Source organism: Euprymna scolopes, chromosome 14 (assembly GCF_053919585.1).
Source record: "Euprymna scolopes isolate OS-2025 chromosome 14, ASM5391958v1, whole genome shotgun sequence".
NCBI lineage: Eukaryota > Metazoa > Mollusca > Cephalopoda > Sepiida > Sepiolidae > Euprymna > Euprymna scolopes.
In genome coordinates, this window is record NC_136495.1 from 54,323,492 (window position 1) to 54,351,375 (window position 27,884).

General features: G+C 33.1%; 1 protein-coding gene across 3 annotated transcripts in view; it reads right to left on the minus strand.

The window, feature by feature from the left end:
- Window positions 1–27,884, minus strand: part of LOC145293022 (chitotriosidase-1-like) — a 63,460-nt gene that overhangs the window by 555 nt on the left and 35,021 nt on the right. For all 3 annotated transcript variants that reach the window (XM_080139308.1, XM_080139305.1, XM_080139306.1), the window contains exons 2-8: window positions 24,897–24,970; window positions 21,923–22,211; window positions 16,296–16,407; window positions 12,399–12,520; window positions 10,565–10,688; window positions 8,203–8,388; window positions 3,415–3,534 (exon numbers count right to left, since the gene is read on the minus strand). In XM_080139308.1, coding sequence (XP_079995434.1) covers window positions 3,415–3,534; window positions 8,203–8,388; window positions 10,565–10,688; window positions 12,399–12,520; window positions 16,296–16,407; window positions 21,923–22,211; window positions 24,897–24,909 — 966 coding nt within the window. In that variant the 5' untranslated portion in view covers window positions 24,910–24,970. The remainder of the gene's footprint in view (window positions 1–3,414; window positions 3,535–8,202; window positions 8,389–10,564; window positions 10,689–12,398; window positions 12,521–16,295; window positions 16,408–21,922; window positions 22,212–24,896; window positions 24,971–27,884) is intronic.

Genomic DNA, 27,884 nt, shown 5'->3' on the forward strand with positions numbered 1-27,884 from the left:
GTTAAAGGAATTATCATCTATAAATATAAAAGCGAAAATGTGTCTGTGTATGTATGTTTGTATGTTCGCTTTTTGTATATGAACTTTTGCGGACATCTCGCTCGGCTCGCTCATTCTTAAAACTTTTTATATCACGTATAAATCGTAATATCTACGAGTTAACAACGGGGGTCGCCTGTCTATTTACTTTGCCCGACTTTGAAAAGCTAAATATTCCACAATTTTGGATCGCCACGTGTTGATTCGCTTTTTCGTATAAAAGCAAAACTAAATTTAACACATTGTTCCGCCGGGAACATCCAAAAGCAATCAGCTTTGATCAATGTGAAGTTTCTCCTTATATCAGACAATTGCTATTTAATTTGGACAATCCCCTTTTTATGGGGAGCTAGTTTCCTCTCACAACATCTTGGAGAAACAAACAAAAAAAAAAAAAACTGCCCCGCAGTGAAAGTTGACCTCATTAAGTCATTAAGTACAGGCACCTGCCAATTCTTAATACTTAAATTAATTCAAACATGTTTCTGTTACTATTTCTTGGTGGCCAATTGGTTAATGTTGCACGTTTTCTTTTACACTTTATTTACCAATTTCGCCTCAAGGCTTCGGGTTCAATTCTTCCTACTTACTGAACAAAACTTTTTTTAACCCCCCCCTTCCCCCAACACAAACACCCAGGCAACGATTTTTTATTATTCTTTTGTTTTGATTTACCCAAAACCACACACACCTTTAAACACCCGGGCAACACCGGGTATCCCCGCTAGTCAATAATATAAATCTGACCTGTCTGTTTAAAAGTATGTTTGTATGCCTCACAAAAACTTCTGACTGAGGCGACGGATTTTCGGGATATCGGTATCATTTTGAAGCTCGCCTCTTCAGACGACAAATATCGAAAAATTGGCCAGAAACATTAATTCCTTTGCCCTCAACTGGGCACTTTTCTACAGGGAGGGGTCGCTTTTTTCACCGATATTTTGGAAAGTCATCGACTCTTTTTGATTATCTAGCCTTAATTTTAACCTATGTCACTTCCAGCGATAGGCGCAACACCTAACGTGTCATATTTTTTTTTTTTTAACTTTCTTTTTCTCCGTGGTACGGGTTCAAGCATACCTGTTGACTACCACTTTTTTTTTTTTTTGCGCTCGGAATTTTCCCTTTTTTTTTTTGCTCAATCAACACCCTTACACCCGCCTTCGCATCATGGGTTCGAGCCTGTCTGCCTACTACAACTTTTTTTTTTTTTTTTTTTTTGCTCAACACACACCTACAAACACCCAGGCAATGCCGGACATCCAGGCTAGTGTTATAATATATGGAAGAATAGTGCATTTAGAGAATTCCTATTTTTAATGTTAGAGGATAACCAATTTGTGTAAGACAATGGAGATGGATAAGAACTCAAATGTAGAAAACGTATATCTGGATGATAAAGTTATTGAGAAGTTTTGTTACCTTGATGATACCACTGGAGCACAGGGTGGATCAAATGGTAAAATGATTGCAAGAATTAGGAATGGATGGAACGAGTGCAGGGAACTTCTGCCATTACTAACCAGCAGTGCATTACCACTGTCGACCAAGGGAAGAGTTTGTTATGCATGTGTATACAGTTTGATGAGATAAAAAAATTAAACCTGACCAAGGTTTGAGGATATGCATGGCATGAAGAGAAATGATATAATGGATGTGTAATGTGAGTCTTAAAGACAGGCTTGTTTTTGATGACCTCAGAGGAAGATTAAATCTGGTCAGTCTAGAGAGATGTGCACAGAACAGATTTCAACGGTATGACCATGTTGAAAGGATGGATGAGAGTTCTTGGGTTATTGAGGTAGCAGTTTTAGTTCACAAGAGAAAAGCCAAAGAATAACATGGGAGGAAGTGATAAAAATGGACTTGAGAGAAAGAGTGATAAATAAAAACCTGGCCAGAGCTAAGTTATTTTGGAAATCAATTTAACATGCCAGCATATGAAAACGACATCAAATATATTATTTTTATTATTATTATTTCATAGTAGTCTCAACTTTTGGACGCTTTTAATTGGATTCTTTTTTTTAATATCAAATGAATTCCTTTTTTTTTTTTTTTTTCACTTTGAACATTCAAGATGCACCTTAACATGTTTGCTGTTCCTAACAGGTAAGCCTTCTGCAGAATTGGAAAAGATTTTCTCATCAATTTAAGTCATTTACGGTGGCTTTTTGTTCTGGTCGCAAGCGTTCCAATTACAATGGGAATCACCTCGACTTCTTTACATTTCCAGAGTCTAATTAATTCCCATTTTAGATCTTGATATTTATTTTTTCATATTCTTCTTCCTGCACTCTGGTATTGAAAGGGGAGGAGTAAGTTAATAATTGGGTAAATTCTCTTGTTTTTGCTTACAAAAATCATGTCAGGTTTGGAATGTTCAAAAATATTATCAATTGTTTTCTTTATTTTCTTAATTACATCTAGCGGACCTGTGGAAATCCCACAGGGAACTGATTCATACGCAATATATTGATGTCGGCATTCTGTAGATGTTCAGCATAAATGGAGACACTCTGATATTATTATAGCTATTTTGTTAAAACTGCAAAGGTATTTATCCAAGCTAGCAGGTATGCCCGGCATAGCCAGATTGTAAAATACGCTCAAATATGATATTTTAATTCTTGCAGATTCTGTATTTATTATTATAGAGTTAATATTCTATCGATTTTTATATATCATAAAGTTGCGATTTCCAAAACAAAAACTATATCTATATGACTTGGTTTCATCAGCTTGAATCGAAACCAAATCCCAAACTTATGAATATATATATATATATATATAACTTCAGTTCCTTCAGCTATAATCGAAACTGAAACCAAAACTTATGAAGAATTCTTGATAAAATTATTTATAAAAAAATAAATAACGTAAGTGGCATCAGCTATAATCAAAACCGAAACCAAAATTATGAAGAATTCTTAGTAAAATTATTTATAAAAAAATTGAATGACTTGAGTACTATCAGTTATAATTGAAACCGAAACCAAAACTTATGAAGAATTCTTGGTAAAATTATTTGTTACAAGAAACAGAAGTACATAACAATTAAACGACCCGAATGTAAGCATAACACAGAAAATAACACACATTTATCATATAAATATATAGATTATATAATAAAGAGTGGTAGCAGTTATCTGAACCTTCCCCATGCAACATAACGACATGCAGTGATTCACCTGTAGGCTGATATGTTGCACACAACAGTTGAAAAAACAACTGCCACCAATAGTTTCCTCTCTAAACATGCAGATGAGAATCATGCACTTAAAGAAATAAACACTCTTCAAATCTGTTTCATCTGTATAAAAATATAAACAAAATCAGATGAGAGCGAGTGCGTGTGGAGTGGGGCACACTTACTTTTACTCTTGCGCTTTCTTCATCTTCATACGTGCACCAGAAATTGTCTTTGTAGAAATATGGGGCGGCACAAGTTTCGTCCCAAACTCTTGTAGCACCATTTTTTAGAGCAAGCCATGACTGCAAAATGAAAAGATAAAAAATTTAAATATTCGAAGGCATTTGATCACAGATTCCAATAGAAATAACTAAAATACATTTTGTCAGCAGATGAATCAAAAATTTAATAAAAATTTGATTAAGCAATGAAATATTTCCGAAAATTTCTTTGAAAATTGAACAGAAACTTTTTTTTTTATCGCCCTTCTCAAAACTGAATAAAGGCCATTTTGAATCGAGAGCTATAGACTTGAGAAAAGAGAAAAACAAGAAAAACAGGCAGTTTTGCCAAAACCTTTCTTATTTTTCATCCCTCCTATCCCATAGCCTTATGCCATAGTAAAGACTTGAAAAATAAAAATTAAAAAATAAAATATATCCAGAAAATAAGTTTTTTAAAATATCATTCATGTTACAACAACAAAAGATTAAATAAAGTATAAAACAGGAGAGAAATGATGAATAGATTTAAAAAAAAAAAAAAATCAGGTGAAAAATGTTATAATATTACAAACAAGAGGACCCAGCATAGGCGAGGATTGAATTAGGTAACTTTTTATACAATTTTGTGTCCAACCTATGACAATATATTACCGTTTTGGTAATACCTGGTGTGGTACTCATCCCAGATGGGCATCTGGTTTCCACTGAAAAGGAAATCTCTAAGGAATATCAAATTCACATACAGTTCCCAATCACATGTACATTCTATCAGGGAAGGTGAAATTCAGAGTATAGTATAATCCCAAATGGTCACCCATCTAATACTGATCTGGATCAACATCATTTGACTTTCATGATCTAATGAGAACTGTTATATGTCAACGAGATTATGCAATATTACATTTATCAATTCTTATTTTTTATATTTTATTATGTTAAATTTTTAGAGTAGAGTTAAATGATGTGCTCGTCATTGAATGTGGGGAGGGGGTATAAGTAAAGTGACATTAATTGAAATAAATTATGGTCTGTTTTAGAGTTTTACTCAGCATTTTCCAGGAAGAAATGTACACGTTTGCTCCAAGCCCTGAACTATTTATTAATATTTTTATTTCTATTTATTTAAGTATCCTGGGTTATGTAGTTTTAAAATATATGCAATTTTGATGAGGGTCCATCTCCAAAATCATAAGAGTTTGTGAGCAAACAGATAGACAGGGCTCACAACATTATATATATATATATATATATATATATATATATACACCATACTTTGGGGTAATTGCGCCAAGTCCAGAGTAATTCCGCTAACTAGCTAAAAGTGCTCTCTTTTGGCAACTATGCATATAAAGAGCACTTTTTTTTTAGTTGGCACAATTTCCCCTGATTTTGGCGCAATCACCCCAAAGTATGGTATACTCCTATTAATTTTATTTTTTTTTTTGTGTGTATTGATATTCATATTAAGAAACCCTTTTTTCTATTTATTTAAAAAGAAAATACAACTTTGTTATATATGGGTTGTGGAATTGCAATCATCTGCAAAAGATCTAGCCAATTTGCATATTCTTTTAAACATTCATTTCAATTAATTCCCTATTAGTTTTTGTTTTTTTGGTTTTCTTATAAGATGATCATCTTTAGTTAACTATTACGTATAATTATATTCATGTAGATATTGTATATATATTTGTCTAAAAATTTTGCCTACCAAACTTCTCTGTCAGTTTTTGATCTACAGATATGAAACTTCATATATAGGGTATTCGAACCCAAGCAAAACTTTATATTTGGGGTTTAGCCAGGGAAAATTCGTGCAAAATTGTGAAAATTAAAAAAAATGGGATTTGCCAGGTGATGGTTGAACGACGGCATTACGAATATGCATGCGTAACGTAATAGCTATTGGTTCAAGTTTTAATTTTTAGCCTTGCAGCAAACATGTCTTCATAGTTCAGGCATTAATGTCAAAGGAAAAAGTAAATCGTAAGCTAAACGTTTTGGTTTTGATTCACAATGGTGACAAATGACTTATTTTTTTTTAACTTTTTAAATCATTACTATATATTGGGTCCAATATAATATAATAATAAATACGAAATCTGGATTAATCAAAATATCATATTTAAGCATATTTTATGACTGGGCAATGCTGGATGGCCTGCTAGTATACATATAAAAGTGAGAACATGTTTGCGTGTGTTTGTGTGTGTGTGTGAGGACACTTCTCAACTTATATACTCAACAACTTTTTATCTACAGACTTGAAATTTAGTATATAGCATATTCAGACATGTAAAAAAAATTTTAATCCATTTTCATCCGGAAAAAAACCCCCCGGCTGCTAATGGATCAAAATTGAAAAATTAGTTTGTGGGGGTTATGAGATTTTTATCTATTTGCTAACTCTTTCACAAATGCGCATGCATGAACGGTTAACATGACAGATTCATTTTGTTAAAAATAAGTAGGTTTGAAAACATTTTTAAACACTGTGTCAAGCCGGCCTAATGGTTCTCATATTTGACAAACTGCCTTTAGGTTTTCCTTTCAATCTCAGCCCAAGTATTTTTTTTTTTTTTTTACTTTCAAGAAGTGAACTGTTTAGAAAAAAACACAATACTCGCATGCGCAGGTCTCAGTTTTTGTATGAATCAAAATATAATATTCATGCATATTTTATGATCGGGTAGTATAATAATAGATTTTCTTAGGGATCCAAATGTTGCAAATCAAGAAACAATTATTTCCATTCGGTCAGTCGGTTTAAGGGAGATAACTGTGCAGATTCGTTCATTTTACTGTTGAATACTGAAGCAATTTGAATTTGGGGGGGCGGAGATCAAGTCGATCTACTTTATAACCTTCAAGAAGCTTTTAATTTGTTTAACATAAATGTGAGTTCTTAATTATTAATATGTCCTCCATCAAATACGTTAAATAACTGAAGAAAAAGGCATTCTCATAAAAGCGTTTCTAATAAAAATAAAAATTGTTTTCAAAATAATCACTTTCGTAAATTTGACGCTTTTAAAATGGTATTTTATTTTTAAGGGCATTTTAAATAATTAATGTATTTGTGTGTGTGTGTGTGTGTGTGTGTGTGTGTGTGTGTGTGTGTGTGTGTGTGTGTGGAAGTTAGAATATACTGCTACCAATAATCATGCTGTGGCCGCACGTGCCATTGCTGTTGCTGTTAATATTTGTTTCAGCACCAGTTTTTGTAATTCTGAAATAATTTTCAGTTCCAGAATAAATTTTGATTGCTGATTCAATAAACTATAATGGACATTCCTTAAACTTAACATAAATATTTATTTTAAAAAAATTTTAATTTAATAAAACAAGAAAGAAAAATAGGCATTATTTTAGATTACCCCCCCCCACCTCAAAAGCGAGATTCTACCGTTTTCAGCAATTATATGTGAACACGCTGAAAAACTTAGCAGAATAAAGAAAAAATATTATATAATTTAGAGTTTGTATATAAATTTAACATAAAATAATCTCCCCACTTCCGGGCAATTCTAGTGTTTTAGGGTATTTCACAAAATACATTTTTTGCTATGGGAGATAAATCCTAGATGCTGTGTTATGGGAGGGGGTTCTACTTTGGTAAGTAGTTATGTGTGGTTTTACAAGGGTGTTTTAGGAAGGAGACATGTTACCATTTGTACTTAGGATTAGTGATAGCGTTAAGGAAGTTTTTTTTAAGAGAGTGTTATTCACTTGGACACTTCCAAAGTAAAAACAACAAATTTGGTTAACTACAGTTAAAAGCTAGAAAGGCCAGGAAATAGGGGCTCAATCTATATTAAATTATAATGTTATCTAACACACATATATATACATTGTAATGCAAGCTAAAGAATAAAATCATAATTAATTAGCACTTCTGCCCGATCATGGTTGATAGAACAAGAATAATCTGCCTTTGTGAACAAAATAAGGAGTTAGGTTTGAGGTTCCATATGGTTTCTTGAGTTTAATAAACAGATTCCCAAATTCAAAAAATATGCCCAAAGCAAAATAGAAGAGCCCATCTTTTGAACTCCTCAGTCTAATATTCATAGGCAACATAAATTGGAATGAATATATTGAGGACATTGCCAAGGTTGTTGCAAAGAAGGTGCACTCCCTCTACCACACTAGGAAATTACTCATACTGGCGAGCATCCTATATCTCTACAAATCCACAATTTGCCCATGCAAGAAGTATTGTTGCCACATCTGAGTTGGTGTATCTACCACTAATCTCTTACTCTTAGACAGAGTCTAAAATACAGTCTCAAATCTAATAGGTTCCACACTATCAGCCAAGCTCTAACCACTGTGCCATTGTCGCAATGTTGTATTTAATGTACTGTTTTATAAGTACTTTGATGGAATGTGCTCTGATGAACTCATAGCAGGTCCCCTTGACCTCAACATGTATAATCCCGATTAACCCGACAAGCAACAAAATCACACCACTTCACTATTGAGGTCCACAGAGACTGGAAAGCCTTCTACTTAAATAATTTCTTTCTTCAGACAACTAGATTTAGGAATTCCCTCCTACTTCCCTTACTATATTGACATGCAGAAGTTTAAATGCAATGTGAAGACATCTTACTGCTCAACTCCCCAAAACCCTTTGTTAGACATGATCCAAAAATAATAGCTCCTTGAGTTCCAAGTGACAATATGCCTTGTTTGAGGTGGGTGGGAAAAAAACAAAAAAACAAACAATTGTCATTAACTCACTTCTTCATAGGAATAAACTCCTTTTTTGTGTAGCATCGGTCCACCATCTCCCCGGCTCACAGCTGGAGCATGTACTCCATGTTCTTTGGGGTCTTCCAGCATAAATGTTCGTCCATATGTGGGGACCCCAAACAAAAGTTTATTAGCTGGGAAACCCTCGTTGAGATAATAATCAATTAATCCAATCTAAAAAAAAAAGATAAAAAATAAAATAAAATAATAAATAAATAAATAGTGAATAAATGACAAAAGACTATATTCTAAAGTTAATGATGTTGACCACTAACTGATATAATAATTAAGTGATTGATTTTGCACTACGAAACAGATGCTGTCAAGAATTGTAAATGTCAACTGAATTAAAGGAATAAATTATAAGATGGTCAACATCATGAACTTTGGAATATAGTCTTTTGTCATTTATTCACTATATTACACAGTAATTACATTGAGCTTCTTAAATAACGATTGGTATAAGGAAATAAAATATATTTCCCCAGAAATATATATAAATAAATAAATATTTTATAGATTTGTAATTTATGAATTTGAATTTGTTTTCAAAAATTTCAATCCGAAAAAAAAATATATTTGTAAATCATCAGACGGTTTCCAATTTTAAGAAAATATTTTTGTTTGAAATCAAAAGAATTTGTACACAACAAAAAAATCAAAATCAAAAGAATTTGTACACAAAAAAATTAGTTGGATTTTTTAAATAAAAAATACAGAGGCATAAAATAAAGCACACTTTTAAAAATTCTATTAAAAAAAAACAAAAGAATTACAAAATCTACCAGAATATATTTTGGTTACTTTGTAAACAAGTCATCCATTTTAATCTTTTGTTAATAGTTAAAAAAAAAAACCAGTTATTTTATGACCTGTCAAAATTTGAAAAGGATTTGGAAGCATTTAAATTGTTGAATAGAAACTAATTTAAACTGGATTTAAATTTCTTATAAAATCATCTTTTAATCAAAAGATTGAAAATTTTGGAAGATTTTTACAGCCAATCTCTATCTAAATATAAAGTTAGATATGTGTACATGTTTATACATTTGTATGTACACAATAGATTGCTAAACTCATTAACTGATAATAATGAATATTAGAACATAGCTGTTAGACATAAAGATGAGTAATGTAGGCTATATGTAGTTTAATTTTAGTTTTCTATAAATGGAAGTAAAAAGTGAAAGCGCTTCATAAAACTTTTGTTAGATAAAAATTTTATGAAGTTATACTGATAAGTATTAAACATTAATTAATAAATATTCCCACAATTTCAGTTTCTTTTAAATATTTATAGGGTTTTTAGGGGCCTACTATGAGCAAAGCATCTCATTTAAAAGTTCAAATATTTCAGATTTGCATTAAATTTATTCCATAGTCATTCAACATTAATGAAGCAAGATTCCCCAAATTAAAATTTCTTCTTTAGACTTCTTAAGCTTAAGCCTTAAATTTCAGACATTTTCTTGAATCAAAATCATGTAATGGATTTTGATCAGAATTTGAATAAAGATTTTACACGTAAGATATAGTATGATTATATCTTGATTTTAATCTTTGTAAGGCGACATAAAAGTGATACAAAACTAATCAGGAAATTGATTTTACCCATCTTGGGACGAGTATTCTTCTAATAATTTTATATAATTAAAAAAGATAAAAATAAAGGTTAAAATATTATCTTAACAACAATTAGTTATGATTTTATAACAATTCGGTTTATTTAATAATTTAATGAACAAATGATTTAATGAACAAATGATTTAATGAACAAATGATACCATAAGAATTAAACTTCTTCTTTGCAACGTTTCTCTCACAGATGTGATCTTGCTAGTTTCAGTCTTCTTTATAAATACTATAATGACATGTGTTCTTCAGAATTGTCTGATCTATTCCCTGCTTCCTTTTTTTCATCTTGTTTGACTCGTTGATCTAATGGTCTCCATTGATTCGCTGTTTTGATACCTTATGGTAATACAGCTTACTATTCTAGAAGCTTCTTTCCAAGAACTGCAGGATTGTCAAACTCTTCCTGTTCGCTGTTTTCACCCTCTTTTCAAGATTAAGGTCAGTATGCATCTCCTATCTTTGTGACAATCATCTTTCATTCTTGTTAGCTCCTTACATCAAGTAGCTTCATGCCTTGTCTGGAGCGATTTTCATTAAAAAAAAAATTAGGATTCAAAATTTTACATTACAAAAATATTATTTGGCAAAAAATGAACAAAAAACAAAACAAACAGCAAAGTTAAAAAAAAAAAAACTAAAATGAAAGAAAAAAAGACTTCTGGACAACGTCGGGTAGATACAGTTAGTATATAGATATATAAAAAAAAAAACTTACCACACTAAATAGTTGATTCTCCCCTTTTGGCGGGTAGAGGGCACTATTGAAACCAGTTTTATTGTGAATATTTTTGTTGAACATGTGCAGGTCATAGGTCATGGCTGTAGCAAAGTCAAGTGTGCTGTTCAAAAAAACAAAAACCAAAAACTCAATAACAAAGAGAGAAAAATCTAACGTCTAACTATTTTCATTAAAATTTTCAAGCATTTCCAGCAGATGAGAACGAGCCTATGACATTATATTAGAGATTCACTCTTCATCAACATGAAAAGTTATAATGATGAATTCAATACATAATTAAACAAATCAGAAGTAATATTCAAAATGCAAATATGAAAATAAATAGCTCTTAAATTAGTTTGACTCAAATACAGAAAAAAAAGCAAACTTAAATACAATCTCAAAATCAATTAGATACCAAACATTAACAATCCAATAACTTAAAAAAAAATGATAATAATAAGTAATTGGACCTGTTGAAATTCTGAACTTGTAGCCTTTATCTGTTGCATGTTGATGCCATCCTTAAAAATATTTCCACTCTTTGAATATCGGGCAGAAACACAGACCTAATATTATTGTACCACCATTGTTCAAACTCTAATCTATGCTTCCCTCCTTGGCAAACTTTTACAAAAAAACACACGACTAGCTACAACAACTATATACAATTTCACCTACGCTCTATCTGTGTCTAAATCTAACAGCAAATTCCACAAACAAAGTTTCTTTCTCAGAATTGCCATCATGAAGAACTAAAGCAAAAGAAAGAAAAGTTGGTATTCGTTTTTTTTTAAAAAAAAAACAAACCCTGTGTGTACAGGGTGGAACGATAAAACTGTCGCTCTAGAAAACATGACATGATTCCATTTTCGTTTGATGAAAACCAGTTTTCTTATTTTTGTTGCAAACCATCTACTAATTGGCCAGCTGTGTACAGATCCCAAGAGCGATAGAAGCCTTCTATCATGTCTAAAAGTGGCACAATGTTCAACGAGCGAGATCGGAGATGCGCCGCTGTACAAATCATGCGCTCTACTGATACAAGTTATGATAACAAGACCATTGCCAGCACCCCAAAAAACGCATTGCTGGATTGCCACAAATAACAGGGACGTGTCCAGGGTGATGAAAACAAAGTTTCCAGCCATGGTTATGATCATTGGTGTGGTTTCAAGTGAGGACCACATCATGCCACCTCACATCTTCAAAATAAACACCAAAGTGTACCTGGATGTGCTGAAGAGTGTGGTGATCCTCTGGTGCAATCAGCTGACCACTGGCAGACACTGGGTGTGGCAGCAGGACTCGATGCTGGCCCACAAGTCCAAAGAGACCCAGGCTTGGCTTCAGAAGGAGTGCTACGACTTTGTACCCTTCTCCACTGGCACTCCTCCTCCCCTGAACTGAAGCCGCTGGACTACTTTGTTTGATCATATGTTGAGAAAATCACCAACATGACCTCTCATAACACTAAATCGAGCCTGATTGCCACCATCTTCTGAGTATTCGCCGAGCTCCCACAGGTGCTTGTAGAAAAGGCATGCTTCCAGTTCCAGACCTGTATCAAGGCAGTGATTGAGGCTGAAAGCGGCTACATTGAATAGATGTCAGCTTTACTACATAATCAAGTTACCTGAATTGATTTTTTCAATAAAAGTTTTAAAATAAAGCTGTAGTGTTGTTTTCTTTAGGGCAGCACTTATCATTCCACTCTGTAATTTGCATATAATGTTACAGTAAGAAAGGATTGGGCTTTCTTTTTACCCACATTGGTAATTCAGGAGCCGATAAATGAGTGTGAATTGCTGATGACATTTGGTAAACTTACTTAGCAAGAACAGCCATGTTATAGTTATTGATTTTGGATTTGCTGTTCGGTAAAGTGGCCGTAAGTAAAAGCGGCGTCCTCTGCCATGACTGAGATTCCTTCATGATGGCTTTCCGAAATCCCTGGAAAATACAAATGGATTAGCAAAGATATTTAGCCAATGATTTTCAAAATAGTTTGCAGAAAAAAATATGGAGTCAGTTTTAAATCATCTTAAAATGCTAACAAAACAATGATCTGCTCAGCATACTATTTCCAAACACCTTATTGTTGCACGAAATCATAAAATTCAATGATTTTAATGAAAAAAATATGTTTGATATTAAAAATAAAGTATGATGACTGTTGTCACACTAGTTGGACACAATTCAACATGGTTGCTTCTTGTTGACACATGTTTTTACATTATGAATGTTTTATCTGTGTATGTTCTTTACGTACACAGGCCTTCATCATCCACTCATTGTGCAGTTCTAAAATATTAGTTTAATTCCAACACTGGTTGCAGTGTCAACGTGGTTTACATCAATGCTGTAACAAAAGAATTCTTTCTCCAAATAAAAATCTCAAATTCAGTTTCAAACAAGTAAGACAGGTTTATTTTCTCTGGAGATTACAATCATACAATACATTTTTTTCTGTTGAACCACAGACTTTGTGGATGAGAATTCTTAGCTCAATATCGCCCACCCCTCCTAAAAAAAAATCATTGAATTTAATAAAATGCAAAAATAGTGTTTTGAAATGGTACCAAGTGGCATTTTCTAAGATTCTCATTAACATTAACCAGATTCTGTTTATTTTTAATATGTAGTGCAGGACTGTTTGGATGGAAAAGTTTGAGTGATACTTAAGGATCAGAGGTGACCCCAGAACGGAAGTTGAGAAAACCATGTGACTTTCAACCAAAGATTTTCTGACTATTAATAACAGAAATAAAAACACTGAACATTTACCACTAAAAAATATTGCTATCAATAACAAAATAAAATATTTGTTAAAAATATTCTTTGCCTTTATTGGGTCAAAATTATGAGCTATCATGCTTGAATTTATGTTAGAGTTATCTTCCTTGGATTTATTCGGGTTAATGTTGGAGAATGCACTCTTCTGTCTGAAAGTTAAGAAAATTCATTCTGTTCATTTGCTGGAAATTTAAAACGAAAATGTTCTCCTTCTGGCATGTCCCACAAAGTACATGAACAATTTTGTCCAACTACTCCTTGGAGCATGCTTTTACAAATCCTAGCGGGCTTTAGTTCTATGCTACATCTTCTGATAGTAGTCACATAGACTCTCAGAAACAGACAATACAAAGTAAGTAACATTTAGTTATTCATTATTCATGCGTAATTCTCTATCTCTGACCAAAGTTAAATGTTTTCATTTTTCATTGTATTTGGGACGATAATGTATTCTATCTTCAGTACTAATTTTTGTTGTTCTTTGTTTTACATGTTTCTGTAATATTGTTTACATTTGTTTTCAATGACCTGTTCATCTTAGAATAAATGTGGATGTGTATAAATCTGTTGGCAGTCTTGTACCTACGCTCGGCAAAGTTGAAAGTAAGTTCAACAACTCTAGAAGGGTCATATCAATATTTTACACCATCACTTCATTAAATAAAGTAAATGAACAAAATATGCATTTTTATATATTTATAACTATTTATTCAACAGAAAAAAACAATTTTTAGAAAGTGCATTATTACCTTAACAGAAAAACGAAGAAAATATTACAAAATAAAATCTGAAGTAATGACCCACATAACAAAATATAAATTCATTTATACAAAATAAAACAACTTTGAAAATTAAACAAAGTGTATTGTTGTCTTATGTTTTTAATAATTAATAATAATTAAAAATATTAAAACCATGAAACCTTGTTGTACGGTGTAAAATACTGATGTGACCCTTCTAGAATTGTTGAACTTACTTTCAATTTTGCTGGGCGTAAGTGCAAGACTGCCAATCTGTTTCTACACTATTGCCTTTTGAATTTACTTTTATTTGCAAAATAGCAAATAAAAAACAGCAAAGTGCATCAAGCCTTATAAAAAGACACAAGATATTGCATCAATATAGCATCTGAATGTTTATCCAAAGTGACTTTAAACATGAATGTTGTAGGCATCATCATAACCTCTGGTACATCTTCTGTAGACACTGCAAATAGCTTTGAGGTGAGAAATTAATCTAAAAAAATTTTACATGCCTGTTGATGATGTTGTATGCTAGAATCAGGTCTCCTCACACCCTTTTGCTGCTCTTTCTTTTGGCACTATATATGTTATCCATGATGAAGCAACATGCAAAATGGCAACCACATGCACGAGAAAGATAATTATAAACACACACGTAGCTACAAACATAAAAAATTTGAATATAAAATATTCATAGCTTTTCACCATTTTATTCTTGTGAAAGAATGGCAATTTAATAATGATTTCTGATTTTCTCTCTTCTGATCTTGAGAATGTAGAGCAATGGGGAAAAAGGTGTCTGGTTGATTTTAATTCTTTCCTTTCATCATAATCGCTCTGACCCCCATCACACCCTAATTGAAATGAATGACTCTTCTCTTGGGGAAGCTCCATGTCTTGACAAGCTTCTGAGATTGACCTTTACTCCTGATCTGAAATGGAACACATGCATCAAATCTGTTGCCAAGATAGCTGGAAAAATGATTGGATCACTTTACCATTATAGCAGGTATCTCACTGCTGAAGTAATCCTCTATTTGTATAAGAACCAAGTACATCCTAAAATGGAGTACTGTTGCCAATCTGGACAGAAGCTGCTCAGCGTGCCCTATCCAGCCTTGATAGAATTCAAAACTGGCTTCAAAATCTAGTAAGTGATGCCCTTTTCTCTTCCCTTCGACCTCTTTCCCAAAGAAGAGACGTTGCGAGTCTGTCTCCGTTCTATCATTATTTACATGACAAATGCTCGACTGAACTTCAATCTATGGTACCCCCTTGCCAAATTTTCACAAAAAGCAAAAAACACTCAGCTACCTACAACCACTATAAATGATTTCCCCAACACTCTATCTGTGCCTAAATCTAAACGCAGATTCCATGAACAAAGCTTCTTTCCCAGAACCGCCCGCCTGTGGAACACTGTTCTCCTGGTTGAATACAACATGGTAGCCTTCAAATCCAATGTAAACAAGTTCTTGTTGAGTCGTCCCTATAAATAATCAAATTCCAACTTATACCATTAACAATTACTACACTACCACCTCACATTCAATAACTCTTATCCTCGAGTGGTCTTCAGGTTTTGATAAGTGGTGGCTGCCAAGTAAAAAAAAAAAAAAGCTTAAATGTTTTTAAATGCTATTCAGTACCACATGTAATATATTGAATATTGGATGTGTTGACCGGTTTTATTTTTTCGTTTGCAATATACTTGGTGTCAGTGGATGGAATTCAAAGACATGCCAAAACAATACACGGCATGTGAGACTTATCCGTAGTGCCACATGTACAGGTGTTGGTTAACAATCAATTTTAAGTGATCTGGATATTGAAGGTTCAATCCTTACTATAGGTAATAATAACTAAGAATAAAAGTTTTAGTAACACTTCTACCCGGTCATGGTTGACAGATGGAGAACAACATATATCCATGAATTAAATAAAGGATTCAGTTCGTAATTTCGTATAGGTTCTTGAGTTCAACATAAAGGTCCCCCAGTTCCAAGAGATTCACCTGAAAGAAAGTCAGAGATTATATCAGTCAAAACGTGAAAATAACAAAATAACAACCAAGATGAGAATAGTAGTTTGAATAATCCAAATGAAAGAGAATCAAAAAAAATAAATTATGAATCCTGACTTGGGAGAGGGGGGGGGGGGGCGTTGATTGATTAAAAATGGTAACTTACCACAAGAAAGTTGGAATATTTTACTTTGGCAGAGGCTGGTGGGAATTCCCAGTCCAAATCGATTCCATCAAAACTGTATTCTCGCAGAAAACTGATGGCTTGTTTGTAAAATCTGACAAAAAAAAATACACACACACACACAGATTAAATCAGTATTAAGAAAACATTTGTTATAGTTTTAACAATCTGTTTTAATTTAATGATGAGACAATCCTGTAATGATTTAACTTTCAAAATCCCATTTTAAAAGCAAAAAATTAAAAATTCAAAGTAAAATGACTCCTAGGCAATGCCAGGTAGGTATTGCAAGTTGAAAATAAAAAAAGATGTGATTATCTTCTGTTTTATAAAAGAAAGTTATGTAACTGTGTCTTCAGCTAAAAAAAATAAGAAACTACACAAGACGTTCATAAAACTGATATATTTCTTTTCAGAATTGTCGCAGACAAAATATGAGCAAATTTTTTTGTTTAATATTTATTCTTTTCGAGGTCAACAGGAACAAAATTAGTTGAGTGGCAGGAGGGGGGCATTTAGAGCAATTTTATAGTGCTATTGTGTAGTAATTATTCAACAATTTTTTTTCCAGTTGTTAGAGGAGAGAGATAGGTAGGGGGTGATAGAGATAAAAAGAGAGAGTGATAGTGAGAGGTGAAGAAATAGATAGAAAGAAGAATAGAAAATACTAGGGAGAGGCAGGTTTGAATAAATAAAAGATGTTACATTTTAACTCTTTTATTTTATTATTCATGTTCCTGGGCAACAGGAATAAAAAAACATCATGATGACCCATTTCTACTCCCTCCCACTTCTTGCAATTCCTCTTACCCTCTCTTCCCATTGAGCCAGACGAAATATGAAAAAACAAAAAAACAAAAAAAAAACAAAAGATAAAGAGATCAAATATCATAGTTTGAAGTGCGACAGCTGTATCTATCAAAGATTTCAGATCTGGCAGCCATTTTTATCATAAACGCAATGAAACAGAATTCATTATAAAAAACATTTGAGAAAAACTTTTCACAGAGAAAATTAGACAAAAATATTCTTTCAAAAGGTTGGACAAATTCCAACTGCATCGATTCATTTTTGATCTGAATGTTCAAAGTTTTTCTCATGTCGGGCGTGAGAACAACAAATAATAAAAAAAAAGTAAAAAAAAAAAAAAAGAAAAACAACTCGGGTTACTTTGTGAGAAATTTATATTGTCTATTGTTGTCATAATAATCGGATTTTTTTTTTTTTTTTTTTTTTACTAAATTGAAGATATACGGAGTTATACAAAAGTGTATGAATACTCTAATCATGAACAGCTATCAACTCCGCCTTCCCCACAATTCACAATTATTTCACTAACAATCAACTTTTATTTCTTTGTCTTACACATATTTAATGTAGCCATCAACGGCAGCATGGACAATGCTTATGTGATGAGAGAATCCTTCCCAGGATTGAACTGTCAACTGTCAGAGAATGTTACTTAGAATTGATTGTACTCAACACCTTTATCCATTGCACCAAACGTCTATTTAAATAAAGGGTTTGATTAATGACTCAAAGATTTTATCAAAGAAGGAGAGGATGTTGGTAGGGCGCTAATTGAGCAGTCCTTGTACGTTGGTACCACATGGGCTATTTTCCGGCTATTTCGGAAACAGGGTTCAGCAAGGGATTTGTTGTAGAATTTAGAAAGTAATGAGGCTAGATCAGCTGACGATTTCCATATTAGCAAGGAAGAAATCAGACCCATATGCCTTGGGGGTGTCTAAGTTTTTTTTGATATCACATACATAAGAAGGAGTGATTTCCAGATCATCAAGTATGTTTTCAGTCCGCATAGGGAAAGTTGGGAGGGAGTTGTTTGTTGAGTCTAAGGTGGAGTTGAAGGTGAATCACTGAACAAGCAGTTCTGTCTTCTCGGTTGCTGTGCATGTGTTGTTGGATAGTGGAGGAATTACTGAGTGTCCTTTATTCACTACACTGTTATAAATTTTCCAAAAATCACAAGCTCCTATCTTCTGCAATTTTATGCATCTCCTGGTTATTTTGGCATGTCTTCTTTTGGCTATTCTTGATGAATCAAATAAAGTTGAATAAAAAAAATAAGCTTTGCTATTGGCAAAAAGGTCGTTCAGTTCCAGTCTTCCATTTGTTTCTTAGAACACATTTTACATTTCCTTAAAATAGAGTTAAAAGAAAAATTCTCTTACGGTTGTGTGGAAGTCAAATTTATTTTGTTTTTCAGTTTTTAGTGTGAAAGAAGCTGACTCCACCAGAATAAAAATGTAACGGTTTCTGTAGTAACCAAAAATCCACTTTTTAAGTAGTTTGATTTTATGGCATTCTATCTACACATCCGCCCTTTACATTTTTTTGACATTCTGTTCACTACCTGTTCAGAAACATGTAAAATGAAAAAGGGGAAACTGACATGAATGCCTTATATTAATCACGTAAATATGAAAAACTTTGAAATCAAGTAGATGCTCAAAAAACTAAAAAGAGGGGTTAACTTGTGACATTTTTATTTATTTATTTATTTATTTTTATTCAATTTTCACCCCAAACAAGGCACAGAGCCACTTTGAAGTAGGGGGAGGGGCTACTATCTGGGACATAAGTTGAAGAGATATTATGAAGGAAAATAAGTAGCAAGATGTCTGTTCACATTACACTTGAACTTCTGCATGTCAGTACAGTTGGGAAAGCAGAATCCGGAAGAGAATTCCAAAATCTAGCAGTTCTAGGGAAGAAACTATTGGAGTAGAAGGCTTTCTTACACCTAGGGATCTCTACTGTGGGATTTAGCTGCTTGTCGGGTTCGTCAGGGGTGTTCACGTCGAGAAGAGTACAAGTGCTTGTAATTCGTCAGAGCATTCACCATTAAAGCACTTGTAGAACAGGCAGAGAGATGCAACATCTCGTCGATGGGACAGAGGCTGAAGCTTAGATGACAGTTCATGACCTATCAGGTGGTGACTCTCTTTTGAACCCTGTCTAAGAGTAAGAAACTAGTAGCAGATGCACCAGCCCAAATGTGACAACAATACTTCAGACATAGGCGAATGGTGGCCTTATAGAGGTACAGGATACTTTCAAGTGTAAGTAGCTTTCTATCACAGTAGAGAGAGAGACCACCTTCTTCGCGGCAGCCTTGCCAAATGCTCTCAATGTATCTGTTCCAACTCATGTTCCCTGTGAACAGTTAATGCCAGGTCTAAATTGATCAGACACAGTGTGTGTGTGTGTGTGTGTGTGTGTGTGTGTGTGTGTGTGTGTGTGTGTGTGTGTGTGTGTGTGTGTGTGTGTGTGTGTGTGTGTGTGTGTGTGTGTGTGTGAAGTTTTACCAACAAAAGATGTTATTTCAGTTATTTAATCAAAAGCATGATACATGGAGGTAGGTAAGTACTATAGTATTAATATATAGATCACTGCCTTGCCCAGTCAGTGTAAGTTGTTTATATTTGGATCGGGTTTTACTATACATGACTTTCAAAAATATCAAATTGCTGGGCACCAACATTGATATTTCTTGTTTATAAATGATACAGTCGCTAGATTTTTTTAAATGTTTTATGAAATTCTGAAAGTTTGAATATTAGTAGTCTGGCAAGGCCACAGGGGAGATAACCAAGCAAAAAAAAAAAAAACCCCCAAGCAAAATTCATCCCAAAGCAGTAAAACTGAAGCTGTCCTGCCAGGACACTATATATACAAATGTAGGCAAATTTGGGCAGGTTTTATTGGTTTGAAAATATAGGTTCTTTTTTACCAATTGTCATAAAAATTTAACCATAGAATAGTATTATAATCTTCAAAAAACCTGCAATTTTTTCATGTACTTTCATCCCAAAGAACCAAAGATATGAGCATTTCAATATTTAACTTGGCTACCAGCATAGATATATCCATATATATATTTCCCCAAAACCTCTGGCCTTGATGGATGGGGAGACAAACTTGCTGCTATGGTTTCAAATGATCTGAAATAGCAGCAAGGGGAGACTTGATTCCAAATATTTCTCATATGTTGGATCTCCCCTCTTTTGGAAATAGGGTATGATTATGAATATCTCCAGTATCAAATAATCCTTATACACTGTGAAATGTACTTTATGTATGAAAACGAAAGAGAGGAGATATAACACATAAGAAATATTTGGAATCAAGTCTCCCCTTGCTGTTATTTCATATTATTTGAAACAATAGCAGCAAATTTTAGTCTCTCCTCCATCAAGGCCAGAGGTTTTAAGGGAAATACATGTTATGTTCTTGTACGATGAAACATATATATATATAATATCCATTTCTCACTCAAGTTCATTGTTTTAAAAAATTACAAATGTTTTGCAGCCTCTTTGAGCCCCCCTCCCCCCACCGCCAGAAGGCTTCTATCAAAGATTAGAGGGAAAAAGAGAGAGAGATGGGTTGATAGATGTATATTTCAACATACAAGTGTGATAATTATTTCCCAGTAAATTCTAATAATTATTTTGTTATTTTTTTTTTTCATTACAATAGATCTAGATCTCGGAAACTTTCAGCCCACCCCTCTGCAATTGTGGGGTCTGCGGGTGCCCTGCATTTGATGCACTATTAGGAATTACTAGGAATCAGTATTTAATGTAAAAAGAGCACAAATTTTACCATATTCAACCATTAATTTGGCATAAAGCATTCCTTTTAAGTCAATGGCCTATAACGTGTTTCCATTTTTATGAGTTAAAAAGCCTAGTATATATATGTTCCAGCAAGCTGGGCATAAGAAATCAATTGGTCTCTGTTTGCTGTGAGAGCCTTGGGTGGATTTTGTAAGTCTTTAATTCTGTAAAGAATCCAAGTGTCATGTAATCTCAAAATAAAAAAAAATGTTGCTTGTTTTAAACATGAATTGTGATTTTGGTTGGAAGGAATTGCTCTTGTTGCAGCAATGACTCTGCCAAATTCTGCAGATCTGCTGACACCATTTTGTCTCCAATACACAAATCTGGACACAATGTAGGATCATGCCCCTTAACCTAACGCTTTTAAAGAGCAGACTTTCTTGGTTCGGCCATATGGCACACCCCAACACAGGAGAGTTTATCCACAAAGCAACAGTTCCAGAATCATTTTAAGATTGCTGAAGATGCCCAAGAAGCCAATTGAAGATATGGTTACACACCATCAAAGCCGACATCTAACCTACCTCGTCCACAGGTCGATGGTGTTCATCGCTGGTCCTGGGACTGGCTACCCATAATTATCTTGGTTGTTTTTGACCATCATTCATCGTCTGCATTCATTTGAGATGCTGTGTGTTTTATGAAAGGTGCCATCTTGGCCCATTTTGGGTGAATGCCGGTAAAAATTCTTTTTTAAAAGTCAAAATGACTGAGACCATATGATTGGTGTTGCAACCAGCATTGAAATCAATAAAATAACAATCATGGCTTGTGCCGTGTATAAACACAAATGCAGGTTCATGCCTATCTGCACCAACACATTGTTATAAGTGAATTCAACCGTATTTGAAGACTACTTAGTAAATGCCATAGTCTGAGTTGGCATCCATTATATCACAAAAAAAAAACAAGTAAACAAAAAGAATCCGTGCTAAAAAAGAACAAGTGGTGAAATCAACTTACTTTTCTTGGACAATTTCATCGGAATTTACCAAAGCCGGAAATCCGTGCTGTATGGAAAGGAGAATCTTCAATTTCGGATTGACATACTTCAAGCCAGTCATCTTGCCATAAAGTTTCAAGTCTGCTGGTGAATTCTCCGTCAATTTGCTGTCCTCTATTTTTGCAAAGGCAAACACGAGGTGTGTACATAAGTGTGGATCGATATCGGTGACGCTTAGAAGCTCAGCTCGAGGGAGATAATAGCAAACCAATTTCTTGGGAATTGGATCCACGGAATCGGTTTCTTCATCTGAAAAGAACAAAAAGAAAAAAAAATGTAAAATTTTTTAAACAGTTTTGAAAATTAGGTCATACAAAGAACAGCAGTTAAATAAAGCTTACTTTCCTCAACAGCGCGGGTATATGATACATGAAAGTGAAACTTGGTCAGTGAGGCTTGAGGGCATGTGTTGCATGGAGAGAAATATTAGAATGATCTGATGAATCTGTAATATGAGTCTTAAAGAGAGGCTTAGATCTTATGATGACAAAAGGAATGATTAAATGTTGACAGTATAAGGAGATGCAGAAGAGGATATTTTGATGGCACGGTCATGTTGAAATAATCGATCAGAGTTCTTAGAGTAGTAGATGTAAAACAGTTGATAGCAGGTTTAGTTCACAGAGGAAGGTAAAACAAAACATCAGAAGAAGTGGTAAGAATGGAGTTGAGATAAAGAGGGATAAATAAAGACCTGGCCAGAGATAGTCTGGTTTGGAAGTAAATTTCTAAAAGCTGTCCAACACATGCCAGCATGTAAAATGGGCATTAACACATTCAAAATATAACAATAAAACATTGAATCAATGGATTTTCGTTCTTAAATATTTTAAAAAAGATTTTTGTCATTTTATTGTGAACTGTGTTCAAATGAATAAGTTTTGTAAAAAATGTCAACTGTTGATTGGATAAGAACATTAATACAGAAATTTTATTTCAGCCAATCAAAAGTTCAGAAAATATAGATATTCACACTTTTTTTTAAATAAATGTTGGAATATTGGTTCCATACGTTATGAGCCAACTATATTAATACATAAGTCTATTTTTTTTTTTATGGAAATCACTCCAGACAAAGCATGAAGCCACTTGATGTAAAGAGCTAAAAAACAAAAAAAACAAAAAAAAAAAAACAAATAAAATAAGAATAATATTTTAAAGTCAAAAATTAACAAATAATAATTGTTAGTATTATTATTCATCGGACTACTGTTCTCATCTTGTGTATAATTTTCACAATGTTTCGGTCGATGTAACCTCCGACCTTCTTCAGGTGTATCTTGTCAAACTCGGGAATGTTTCTGTCGAACTCGGGAATTTGGACGGAGCTTCGAGCGGAACCTTTTATTTACTTTACAGGAGTAGCGTGCTCTTGTTCCGTCAGCCATGACTGGATAGATGTCCTAAGTAATTCGCAATTGTATTTTTCGGTCGCCCACACTGAGGATTGAACCTTCAACCTTCAGGAGAATACCACTTTTACAATTGATTTTTCCAAGTACTCTAACCACTGCGCCACGGGTCCTCATCTAAAAAATTAAGAAACGTCATAATAAGTGTTAGATTAGCCTAAAAAAATATCCCATAATCTTCCAGGAATCCTCCTTTTTGCAAACATTTTTACCTCACCGTCAGCAACAAATTCAGACTTATCCAGTTACTGTTACACTGATTACTATAAGCCATTCTTCATGCCAAAGACATTTCTTCTTTTCAGGGCTAGCAGGTCGTTTCTTACAAGCGACTCGATATTCAGCACTTTATCCAAATTTGTTGTTTCTTGTCAATAAAAATTTATTTTTATAGAGATCAACTTTGTCATTCTTTTTCTCTATATCAGAAATCAGGTGTTTACAATATATTCTACATTTCTGAAATTTTTAGGTGAGCATTGATTATTCGTATTATTTGGATTTATTTAGACTACTGTTCTCACCTTGAGTGCTATTTTCACAAACGTTTCGGTCAATATAATCTCCAATTTTCTTCAGGTGTATCTTGTCGAACTCGGAAATCTTTCAGTGAAACTCAGGATTCTGCATGGAATTTTAAAGGGAACCCTTTTTTTAATCCACGGGGGTAGCAGGTTCTTGTTCCATCAGCCATGACTGGGTAGAAGTCCTAAGTAATTAACAATTGTATTTTGAGTGTCACCCACACTGAGAATTGAACCATCAAACTTCAAAAGTATGTAACTGCACAACTGAATTTTATCAAGTACTTTATTCACTATGCCATGGGTCGGCATTGTGACAATAACATTCAAGATGAGAACAGTAGTCCAAAGAATTAAAATAATATGATTTTTTTTTTTGGCACAAGTTTGTTATTACGTGCATAGTAATTAGTAGGGCTATGATAACAGCATATTCTTTTCATTATTTTGACTCTTGAGTATATATCAGTTAATATCTTATATATTTTTAGATAGAGTGATGTGGTTCTTGATTGTCTAACTGTGTTGGATGTATATTCGAGAGTCAAAACAATGATAAGAATATTCTCGTCATAGCCTTAGTAATTAGTACATTATTTAATCAAAACACTGTGTGGAAAACAAGTCGACTTAACTGTCGCATATGGAGTTTTGAGCATCAAACTGAAGAGACGGTTATGTACTCTTGTTGCCCAAAACAAACATTAAACGTGTGCAAGATAATTGCACTCAAGATCCAACATATGATACAGATATATGTATGCCTGTCGACACATCATACTTTTATATTTCTGGCAATATAACATTTTTCTTCATTCCTGGCTGTCTGTTGGTGAAATTGTATATGGATAAAATTGCTTTAACTTGTAAAGGATGAGTTTGTCCTTATAATCAAGCTATGGGTAACTCTTTTTTTTTTTCTTACCAATTAAGGCCAATAGAATGAACGTTTCATCAACTCTGATTATTGCAAAGGAAATATATGAAAAACAACTCACCTGTGGTTGCCATAGTAACAGCTAAGGTAAAAAAAACTATTAAAATCCAAACGGCCGTTGTTGACACATGAAGCCTGGAAAAAGAAAAAGAATGAACATTTTAGGTTTCTAATCATATTTTACAATTTCCTTTAGAAATAATGAACAAAAACAAAAGGTATAAAAAAGAAAGAAATAATAATAATAACTAGCAGGACCTGTGGAAATTCCACAGCACACTCTTTTATATGTAATATATTGATGTTGGCATTTTTGTGGATGTTCAGCGTAAATGGAGACACCCTGATATTATATCATTTTGATTGGAATTCATTATTGAGATGAGTATTGTTTTTATTAATTTTATTTATTGCGGACCATTATCCTCATCTTTTTCTTTAGTTGTTTCACAACGTTTCGGCCAACTATTCCTCTGGCCTTCGTCAGGTGGTAACCGTGACGGATAGGAACTCTGAATCTCCTGACTACATCCATAGCAATTACTGCCTTCCGTAGTTGTTGTCGTCTTACCACGTTTTGGCCAAGTAAGCCTCTGGCTGGCTTTGGGTAGGATTGAAACCGCTATCTTCAGACAATGCTCACCTGGAACCGTAGAGATTCAACGTCTCTATCAACTGCACCACAGGCCCTGAAGGGTGATCAAGGTTGAAGTTTTTTGGTCTTATAAATTCATGTTTATTTTTATTATCTTCCATGGTCGGGTCCGTACCGAATGGTATATATTATTGTTGTTCTTTTTTTAAAAGTGCAAAAGTATATATCTAAGCTAGTAGGGACGCCCGGCATAGCCTGGTTGTAAAATATGCTTAAATATAATATATTAATTTATACAGATTTCGTATATATTACTATAAGGGTCAATTTTTGACCCATTCTTATATATTATGAACTTGTGATTTCAAAAATAAAAATATATCCATATGGCTTGTGTGCATCAGCTTGAATCGAAACCAAAACCAAAACTTACGAAGAAAAAAAATATATGTATATATAACTTGAGTTCCTTCAGCTATAATCGAAACTGAAACCAAAACTTATGAAGAATTCTTGGTAAAATTATTTATTACAAGAAATGGAAAGGCATAACAATTAAGACTCAGAAAAAAAAACCAATGTGACACAGAAAATAACACACACGCTATCGTATTAATATATAGTTTAAATATTTTATATACCAAAAACAGTTTTTCATGAAACTATTTTAGTTAAAACAATGTTGTAATAAAGATAATTCATTTAGAAAAAGGAACTGTCATTTAATATATATATACATATATATATTTTAGATTTAATGTTTTTATAAAAATATTTTATGGTACAAAACCAGTTTCGTTTCACTAATAACGTGTCGCTTTTCATGAAGTTTGAGGTTTCATAACAGATATGCATCTTGGCTTTTGTTTACATGTAAATGTCGTAGTAGTAGCAATAATATTTTAATTAATGAAAGCATCAACGTCTCTCTCTCTCTCTCTCTCTCACTCTCTCTCAATAAACAAATGTAAAAAAAAAAATAAATAATAAAACAACAAATAACTGTTTAATTTTTGTCCCCGCCGGCCGAGAGACTTAGGTTATCGTTTTTTTACTACGGAATAACTTAAAATCAATTATTTCTTAACAACTTTTGAAAGATAAAACCCTAAATTTTATAGAATTAAAAACAAATATAGTGGTGAGAAGACACTAATCGAATGCAACCTGGAGTGTTCGTAAATGTGTATTCCGAAATTACATGTCTATTCCACAATTAAATCTCAACCAATCAAATTTGCCGGAAAGCGTAACACACAAAAGAACACACACGCTATTGTATTAATATATAGATAATAATAATAATAATAATAATAATAATAATAATAATAATAAGAAGAAGAAGAAGAAGAAGAAGAAACTGGAAAAAAGGAAGAGGGGAAACAAAGCAAAAGAAAAACTGAATAAAAAAGAAAAGGAAAAATAAAATAAACTAAAAGAGAGGGGGGGGGGAAAGAGGATGAAAGAATAGATAGAGGGAAATCTGAAATCAATGTCATTGCCAGCCAGTGTCTAGTGAGCATAGATCACAATAAATAGTCTAGGACTGTTTATTGGTGTAAATTGGTAGCTTGTATGACCATGATATATATATATATATATATATATATATATATATATATATATATATATATATATATAGAGAGAGAGAGAGAGAGAGAGAGAGAGAAACAGTAATGAAAAAGTGAACAGAAAGAGAGATAGGCAAAAAAAAATTGAGAGAAAAAGAAAAAGGAAAACATCATTTTTGACAACTTTTGTATAAAAAACGAAAAGATTTCAATTTTTTTTTTATTAACACATGAGATGGAGAGGGAGGAAGAGGGGGGGAAGCGTAGAATTGATCTCTCATTAAAAAGCGGAACACATTACAGTTACATCTGACATTTTACAAGAAAAAAAAAATGAGAAAAACTTTTTTATTCCAAAAAACTCAAATGAAGGCATTTGCTGAGATTTAAAAAAAAAGAAAAGAAAAGAAAAGAAGGAAAAAAAGGAAAGTTCTGTCTTGACATGACAGCATCAAAACGAGATTCACGCAATCTTTGTAAAAAGATAAGCGAATATTTTCAGCATGGCAACACATGACTGACAATCAGACCAAAATGATTTTTTTTTCTCCTTTTGTCAAGAGTGAAAAGATATTTTTGGATCTGAATTTCAGAGACAACAGCTGCAATGAAAAAAAAAAGTCAGTTAATGACGAGTGTAAAATAATTGGGTACAAAACAAGAATGAAATAAATCTATTCTTATACAAAATGTGAGTCAATCAACACTTGTTTCCCTAAGGTTTTTTTCCCTATATATTTTAATAATGCAAAGTAGACAAAAATATATTTTAATAATGCAAAGTAGACAAAAATATATTTTAATAATGCAAAGTAGACAAAAATATATTTTAATAATGCAAAATAGACAAAAATATATTTTAATAATGCAAAGTAGACAAAAA